The sequence below is a fragment of the Bos taurus genome, chromosome 9 (genome assembly GCF_002263795.3).
Source record: "Bos taurus isolate L1 Dominette 01449 registration number 42190680 breed Hereford chromosome 9, ARS-UCD2.0, whole genome shotgun sequence".
In the NCBI taxonomy this organism is placed as follows: Eukaryota; Metazoa; Chordata; class Mammalia; order Artiodactyla; family Bovidae; genus Bos; species Bos taurus.
This window is the reverse complement of record NC_037336.1, coordinates 79577886-79587219: the sequence shown is the minus strand read 5'-3', so window position 1 is coordinate 79587219 and position 9334 is coordinate 79577886. Positions and strand designations below refer to the sequence as shown.

Here is a 9334-nt window from a genome sequence, read left to right as displayed (position 1 = left end):
AAAAAACAGTATGCTGACTATAGGAAAGAGTTTCTGTCCTTGGAGTGAGAAAAGTGGATCAAGGAAGAAAAGTAGTGAGGGGCTACCATTCACTTACTTCCTCCTTTGTCACTCTTTTGCTTTCCTAAATTCAGTGTGAGAGGATCAGGGACTCACCAGCTCAGCCCCCAAATCTTCAGAGGTTCACAAACTTCTGCCTGGGGGCTTTCTGCTTGGAGGCGGGTAAGGATGCATCTATAGAGGGAGGTCCCTCGAGAGAAAGGACTCGGAGCCCCTCCAATCCCACACAACACTGCAGGAACTGCAGGAACAAGAGCAAAGCTGTGGGACCCGCAAAGTGCCAACCGCCTCGCTGCTAGTTCCTAGTGTTTCAGCGGCTGGACAGTGGCAGGATGACTTCCTGCCTTCCCCGCGAAAAGTCTGACAGGTACTTCAATTAATTCCAGAGCGATAACTCTTTATTCACAAAAGGGTTACTCTCCGCTAGCTAGAAGCGAGGACAATCCATTGAGGACTGGAACAAAGACTCAACTGTTTTGCTTTTTTTTTTCTTTTTTAAATTCGGAGCCAGCAGGAGCCAACGCGCCCCTTCTAAAAGTGAAGGGCTGGAGCCTGTGGACACTTCTCACCCGCCGGGTCTTCCTGGGGACCAGGCGGTGTGACCCGATCCTCGCGGGCAGGAAGCTTGTCCTGGCGGGAGGGAAATCCATTCAGCCTAAGAGTGAGTTGCACTCTTCTGGGCACCTGGCCCCACGGAAACTCCAGCGAACTCTCCTGGAAAAGAGACCATGCCACCCGAGTCTCTTTCCAACCTCTCCCAGCCCGCGGGCGGGAATCGGAGCGGTTTCGTTCCCGGGATGTCGGAAAGGGATTTCCTACCCGCCCCGGACGGGACCACTGCGGAGTTGGTGATCCGCTGTGTGATCCCGTCCCTCTACCTGATCATCATCACAGTGGGCTTGCTGGGCAACATCATGTTGGTGAAGATCTTCATCACCAACAGCGCCATGAGGAGCGTCCCCAACATCTTCATCTCTAACCTGGCCGCTGGGGACGTGCTGTTGCTGCTCACCTGCGTCCCGGTGGATGCCTCGCGCTACTTCTTCGACGAGTGGATGTTCGGGAAGGTGGGCTGCAAACTTATCCCGGTGATCCAGCTCACCTCCGTGGGGGTGTCCGTGTTCACGCTCACTGCCCTCAGTGCCGACAGGTAAGGGCAGAGGCTGCGGCCGTGGAGAGGGGCGGAAGTGTACCTGGGCAAGGAGGGATAAGTGAAGGGCAGGGAGGAAGAGGGGAGAGGAGGAGAGAGACTCTATCAGAGAATTAGAGTAAAAGGAGTTAAAATGGACAGAGATGTGAAGCTTGAAAAAAAAAATAAGAAAGCCATTATTTTAAAAATATTTGCATTAGTTTAAAATTGCACAGCCTAGCCTTTCCCTTCCACACACTTTGTTATTGTTCAGTGGCTAAGTCATGTGTGAGCTTTTGCGACCCAATGAACTGCAGCACTGCCAGGCTTCCCTGTCCTTCACTATCTCCCCGAGTTTGCTCAAACTCATGTCCATTGAGTCACACACACTTTCAGGATCTTCATTATCCATTTCATAGAAAAACTATAGAATAGATGTGCAACAATCCTGTAGAAGCTTTTGGTGTGTCCCTAAAAACTTAGAGGTGCCCTTTCCTTATTCAGTAGTTTAATAACCTGATAGATAAGACTGTCTGCCTTAATACTAGGAAAGTGTTTGATTTTGATTTTTTTTTCCAAATAAGAAGACTTATTTCACCAACTAAATGCTGCTATTTATTTGAAGCAAAAACATCTAGAATAGTATATATTCTTCAGACATGACTTTATACATTCTTCTAGTTTTATTACCTGAAGTCCAGTGATACGATTTTCTTCCCCCTACCAACAGGTAAGATACTAAGTTTTACTATCTTAAAACAGTACTGAAAAATACATCTTTGATATAAAATCTTCTTTCCATATATTTCAAGAGTGGGAAATGTCTGTTATTCTACCTTATGGATCAACTAGTTCAACTGTGTTATTTTTCAGATGAGGATATTGAAGCCCAGGCAGGCTTGGGAGGAGAATCCAGTCCTGTTGACTCTTGGTCCAGTACCCTATCCCAGACTCTCTACAATCATGATTTGGGGAATTTAAGCAGAAGGAATATCTGGATGGGTGTGGGGAGAAATGTGTAATTAGACATCATTGCATGGAACCCTGGTCAAATTTCCTTAGGAGTGGGTTGTTGACTTAAGCTGTTTAGATAAACAGTTTAACTTGAATGATTAAGGTGGTGTTCATGATCCTTCACTTTAATTTACATATTAAATTATTAATGAAAAATGAGTCCATCTAAATTTCTTGGCATTTGTAATAATACCTTTACATCACTTTGGCATTGAGAAGTTAATCTTCATTGATGGAAAGACAATATTCAATAGAAAGTTGAGAGCCATTGTCTTTTAAACCAAATACTACTGACCTTTTAGTTTGTGTAATGTATTCTTTTTAAAACCACATTCCTATAAAGATGGGTGACTTTGAGTAATTTATGCATCTCATTTTGTTTCTATGACCATTTCTATTCAGTATTATCTTTTAAAACACTTTTTTGTATATCAGAAGTAAAATGTGACTTTTTAGTTTAGTTGCCCTTCTTCATGGAATCCATTTTAATTAGAATGTGAAAAAATTCTTAGTGATTAGAATAAAACTTAATGAAGAGCTATCATTATAATAGTTACTCTCTTTATGCTTTCATTTTTAAAAGTGATATCAGTAGCAAGACCTAGGGCTTGAGTTTATTTCATACTACTTTTCTCAATCTACTGTCTTGGAGATTGGAAAATTGGCTCTGACAAAGGACAGAGAAAATGCTATTCTTTATATATTTACTGACATTTTTCAGTTTATGTGTATCACGTACTTTGTAAACATAGTGTGAGTACTTTAATAACAGTATAAAGTTGGTTGCCTCTTCTGTGTGGTCCAGAGCCTACTCTTGCTGCTCGGTGTGCATTTTGAAAATTTAAATCAAGGAACTGGAATTACTGGTGGTGAAATTACATAGTACATTCCAATATATGCTTCAAATGGTTTGGAAATGTTTTGTTACAGGTTTACACTTCTATTTTTCTTCCAGAACATAGTAATCAAGTGTTGATTAGTAATTAACCTCCTCATACTTCATCTCACTGAACATTTTAATTTCTTGTGGATTTGGAGATAGGTGTAAGATTAATTGCCCTTAGTACTGTGCTAACTTTTTTTGTTTGTTTGTTTCTTATCCTCACAACACTATGAAATAGACACTGTAATTATTACCATTTTAAAGTGAAGAAAAATAAGACTTGAAATTAAGCAACATTTCCACAATCTCACAGTGATGAAACCATTGTCTGAACCCAATTCAAAACCTGGACTCTTCACCATTAAGATGCATTATTACTTTCCCTGGTATAAGAAATTCTTAATGGCTTTTCCTACTTAATAGCAGACTGAAAAGTTAAGTTTAACACATCATCATAATATACTACTTAACTCTGCAGTAAGCAATATTTGTTTAGCCATAATAATACTGCATTGACTATCTTGTAAAAATGTAATATATCTTACTAAATCAGGAAGTTAGGAATGAGAAGAATAAAGGTGGTATGAGAAAGAAAATCTTTAAATATCATAACAGGATGTCAAGAGCTAATGTCTGTAATAATTAATTCAAGAGACAATGGCAGAAGTACATTTCTTGGATGTAAGGAGGTAATGATTTGAAATTTGTTTTAACTCAGGAGTGGGACCAGAGATGGAATGAGAGACTTCTACTTTTCTTTGTAGCACTCAGTGCTCTCTGATTTGAAAAACAAACCAAACTATTTGAATGCATTCATCTGATAAAGTTTAGAAAAGAAGATGCATTAGCTCATTCTAGTTACTGATTGTAATTCTTTCAGCTTTGGAAGAACATTCAGTTAATCAGAATAGGAGAAAGAAACTCACGCCTGTTGAGTTCTGCCACGTGCAAGGTCTGCATCGTGTTTGCAACTTCATTACATTTGGAGTTGAAGCTGCTTGTTGTTGCTTTGCTTTCATTTCTGTATGTTTCTTGGGAAGACCTTCTAGATGAAAATGTGAACTGCTGCTTTCCTGTTGAGGGTCTGGAAATGACACCTGGTGCAAGTCAGGAAGGAGAGAGACTATTTTATTGAGGTTGGGAGCTGCTCCTCTCCTATGGGCAATGGCATGAATTCTTACAGAACCTCAGAGAGAGACTTTAATCTGCTTGTTTTGTAGCTTAAACTATTCTGAATTTTTGAAATATCAGACTAACTCAAACATAAATAAAGAGAAGGCCCAGGATCATGGCATGGTAACTAACTGCTAGGTGCCAGACATTGTAATAGGCACTCTGTACTGTTTTTCTAATCACAAAACGTTGAGGGAGATGTTTTTATCCCCAACTTACAGATGCAGAAAAAGATCTTAAGCGATATTCTAAAGGATATCAGAGATGAAATAGCAATGCTAATTTGTTTGACTAAAATCACTTTTTACTGTATCTTGTTAAAATCCTAGGTATATGGGTACCCTGATATGCTTTTAAAGACAGATATAAGTAATTTGAGATTTACATATGATTTTGTTCTTTTTGCATTATTATTAACTTACTTAATAGTCATGTGTAATTGAATGAGGTGTTTAAGCTATTGTGTCCTGGAGTGTGGTTCATTTACCACTATGATGGTATTAGGTAGGAAAAGACTTCATGAGGTCTTGACATTAAAGAAATTTGAGCTATAAAGACAGAATGCTATTCCATTTCCAGTTCTTTCTGTCCTTATGACTAAATTAGGGAGAAAACCCCAGTATATATTCTTCTCTGAGGTTTCTCAATGTCCTTAGGGGAAAAAAAAGGTAGGAGACCCAACCTCAGAAGCTCTAGAAAAGTATTCAGGTAAATTTTAATAATACTATTTTGTGAATATTTTATATTTTATGATTATGTGTTATAATACTTGCAGTAGTAATTGGAAATAAAATCATTTAATTAAAATTATTCAATATATGATAATACCTGCAGTATGTGTAGATGGAGAAAATACTGGTGAAGGATGTAAGCAAATTATTGAAGTTTGGGAAATGACAATTTAAAATATTTTTCTCATCTTTTCTGTGCTCATAAGCAGTGGAATGACTTTTGGACAGAGAGACACCAGGGTTCTTAGTTATTCCACACACTACATTACAGCTTGGGAATAATGGGGTGTTGGCACCTCTCTCTGTTTAAAAAAACTTAAAATATTTATTTTATAGTGGAGTATAGCCAATTAACAATGTTGTGATAGTTTCAGATAGACAGCAAAGGGACTCAGCCATACATATACATGTATCCATTCTCCCCCAAACCCCCTCCCATCCAGGCTGCCACATAACATTGAGTAGAGTCCCCTATGCTATACAGTCAGTCCTTGTTGGTTATCCATTTAAAATATAGTGGTGTGTACATGTCAATTCCTTTCCTTCCTCTCATCATTAATCCTGGAAACCACAATTCATTTTTTTTTTTACATTACTAAGTGTAAAAAAATTTTTTTTTTCATTCTCTAAGTCTATTTCTGTTTTGTAAATAAGTTTATTTGTTATGTTTTAAAATTATTTTTTAAAAATTATTTTTTTTAATTCTTTATAAAAGGGAGGTCATATGATATTTCTCCTTCTCTCTCTGACTTTGTTAACTCAGTGTGACAATCTCTAGGTCCGTCCATGTTGCTAGTGGCATTATTTCACTCTTTTTAATGGCTGAGTAGTATTCCATTGTGTATCTGTACCATCTCTTCTTTATCCATTCCTCTGCTGATGGACATCTAGGTTGCTTCCATGTCTTGGCTATGGTAAACAGGTTGGCATCTTAGTAAAATCTCTCTCTCTTTTCCTTTCTCTTTTTAATTTTTCTTTCTTAAGAGAGTAATTTGAGATGTACTGTCTGCCCAGGTACAGAGCCATTGTAAACCCCATGGATATCCAGACATCAGGGGCAGTGCTGTGGACCTGCGTGAAGGCCGTGGGCATCTGGGTGGTCTCCGTGCTGTTGGCTATTCCCGAAGCCATATTTTCCCAGGTGGCACGCGTTGGCAGCTTGGATAACGGCAGCTTCACGGCGTGTATACCCTATCCTCAGACGGATGAATTACATCCAAAGATTCATTCAGTGCTCATCTTCTTGGTCTACTTCCTCATACCACTTGTTATCATAAGTGTTTATTATTATCACATTGCAAAGACCTTAATTAAAAGTGCACATAATCTTCCAGGAGAATACAATGAACATACCAAAAAACAGGTAAGCTCTGTAGGTGTGTATGTTGAGGGCATGCTGGTGAGAAGCAGTCAGTGTTATTTTGAGTTCTAGTTCATGGGCTTTCAATACCAGGAATGATTAGAACAGTAAGAGGACACTGGGACATGCAGTAGCCTGAACTAGAAGGGATGTTGGAGACAGGGGTCTCTATTTCGTGGCCATGTCTTAGCAGTCTGTGGGGTCGCTAAGAGTTGGACACGACCGAGCAACTTCACTTTCACTTTTCACTTTCATGCATTGGAGAAGGAAATGGCAACCCACTCCAGTGTTCTTGCCTGGAGAATCCCAGGGATGGTGGAGTCTAGTGGGCTGCCGTCTATGGGGTTGCACAGAGTCGGACACGACTGAAGCGACTTAGCAGCAGCAGCAGCTTAGCTGTAAAAGTCCACTGAGGTCCAATTTATCCGACACCTGAACATGCCTGTTAGAATGTCTCTGATGGCTTTTCTTTACATGCAAATGTTTATGCAAAGAAATACATAACAAACCAGAAAAAATTTCACATTTTAAGTATGTGTGTGTACTAAGTCGCTTCAGTTGTCTCTATTTGTGACCCTATGGATCTTCCTGACACAGGGATCAAACCCAGGTCTTCTGTATTGCAGGTGGATTCTTTACCATCTGAGTCACATTTTGAGTATATATTTATTCAATTATTGTTTCTTCTCCCATTAGCCCACAGGGGATGACAGAAAGTCTGGGGGAAGGTTACATCAGAAAAGGACTAGGACACTACCCGGGGACTGGGGGTGAGGTTTGGTTAGAACACCAAAGCAGGAGACTGGGAACAGAGGGCCTCAAAACAAGAGTGAAAGGGAGCAGAGGGCGGGCTGGTGCCAAGGTCAGACTTGGTCTAATTCAACTTTATAGCTTTTCCAATAAGTAAATAGTAAATAAATGTACACTGCAGTGAAATTCTGGCACCTAGGCTCAACCTGCTATGGAGGCCCATGCTTAGTAATGGAAGCTTCACATCCACTTTCCTAATCCATCCAAGTTGTCTAATTGATGCTACTGGACTATATCCAGAGCCCCACATTCTGCTTCCTGATCTAGACTCCTTCTCACTTACATTTTTGTTTATCATTCACCACTACTTACTCCCCAGTGTCAGATCTGTTTTAATCCTAAATCTTTCCAGACTTCCCTGGCATATTCTAGTCAATTACCAATAGTTTTAACTCAGAAAATATCTTGTCTACTATAAATATCTTAGTAAATTATGTCTTCACTTTCATGTTGCCTTATTTAAATATTCAAACAAATTAGACAAATGTGAGCTAACCTTGGGGCTCTAGATATTAGAAAATGATTTTTAGATTTAAAAAGATTACTGTCTCATATTTGAATTTTGTCTATTTATCACATTCCTGAAGACCTTCCTATAAAACACTAAACATACTAGGTGAATTTTATGAAAAGAAAGTGTTTTTATTTTAAGGGTATGTAGTCTAACATAATAATGTTTATAGAAATGACAGTTATATCAGATGCTTTTGATTTATGAGAGGCTGGAATTTAAATTAAATTTCAAGTTTTTTTTCTGTGTGTGTGTGGATAGGATTTTTAAAAAGTCATGCCCTATTTCAATAGATCAACTTTTCTTATTTAAAATACTCTGATTTAAAATTTTTTAAGCTTGAATTTATTCTGTGGTTTTTTTAATTCAACGAGTTTAATACAAACAGAAACGATTTATGTTTATATTGATCGTGATAAGGCTTGAAGCAAAAGGAAAAGTTAAGACATTTTTAAGATCACAGTTTTAACATGAATGTAGCTTTTTAGAAACTGTCAAACATTTTAAAGTGAAAATAGCGCAGTGACCAAAATAGGCTACATCAAATTGTTAAAGTCATTATCTTGGCAAGGAAAACCGTTTTTGTGCTTTTGGGAGCATTTGCATGCTACGGCTGAGTTTTACATCTTTCGAACACAGTGTGTTTTAGAATGTGGCTGCCTCCATTTTCATTTAATCGAGGGACTGTTTCTTTATATTTGCAGATGGAAACACGGAAACGCCTGGCCAAAATCGTGCTGGTCTTTGTGGGCTGCTTCATCTTCTGTTGGTTTCCAAATCACATCCTTTACATGTACAGGTCTTTCAACTATAACAAGATTGACCCGTCTCTAGGTCACATGATTGTCACCTTGGTTGCCCGGGTTCTGAGCTTTTGCAATTCCTGTGTCAATCCATTTGCTCTTTATTTGCTCAGTGAAAGCTTCAGGAGACATTTCAATAGTCAGCTCTGTTGTGGAAGGAAGTCCTATGGAGAGAGATCCACCAGCTACCTACTCAGCTCCTCTGCAGTGCGCATGACCTCCCTGAAAAGCAATGCTAAGAATGTGGTGACCAATTCTGTATTACTCAATGGGCACAGTGTGAAGCAGGAAATGGCACTGTGATTTTGTCCATTCAACTCACTACCTGAAAAGAAAGTACTCTTGTATTTCTGTTGAGTAGAACAGAACTGAGCTATTATTTTTCTTAGTAAATCTCAGCTAATTCATTAAAGGATTTCACAATTGACTCAGAAAAGGCAAAACAAACATTATTACCATTTTTCTCTGAACAAGACTTTAAATGACATTAAAAATGTATGTATTCCCCACATTAAAAGTGATTCAAAACGCAACTCTATATTTGTATAAGTCAATATTACTTCAAGATTGAAGTTGTTCCTAGAGCTAACTCTAGGGCATTTTTTGAATTTGTTTTATTTGGGAACATGAAATAAATTTTTTTTTTTTTGACTCAATGATCTGATGAGTGTAATATTCAAGCTCCAAATATTTGAAATACAAGTCATTTTTTTCCCGGTGAATTTTACTCATTACTAGTGCATGTATGTATATCCATTGTTTGAGTAAATTAATAGAAAATTCAAAAGGTGGAACAAATCTTTGTGCAATTAATCATAATTTATAGAAATAATTTATATCTGTAACTTCTAAGCATGTGA

General features: G+C 38.3%; 1 protein-coding gene across 1 annotated transcript; it reads left to right on the top strand.

The window, feature by feature from the left end:
* The first annotated feature begins 788 nt into the window (after positions 1–788).
* On the top strand, positions 789–9007 carry NMBR (neuromedin B receptor). The gene is made up of 3 exons (NM_001205710.1): positions 789–1210; positions 6005–6353; positions 8376–9007. Exons 1-3 carry the CDS (start codon positions 789–791, stop codon positions 8775–8777), a joined length of 1173 nt encoding a protein of 390 aa, NP_001192639.1. The 3' UTR covers positions 8778–9007.
* The last annotated feature ends 327 nt before the right edge of the window (positions 9008–9334 follow it).

Bases quoted from the DNA above. Each gene is read 5' to 3' on its own strand.
- NMBR (NM_001205710.1), top strand. From the start codon at position 789: ATGCCACCCGAGTCTCTTTCCAACCTCTCCCAGCCCGCGGGCGGGAAT. The intron at 1,211-6,004 runs GTAAGGGCAGAG...CTGTCTGCCCAG, and splicing joins ACTGCCCTCAGTGCCGACAG to GTACAGAGCCATTGTAAACC. The intron at 6,354-8,375 runs GTAAGCTCTGTA...TTATATTTGCAG, and splicing joins ATGAACATACCAAAAAACAG to ATGGAAACACGGAAACGCCT.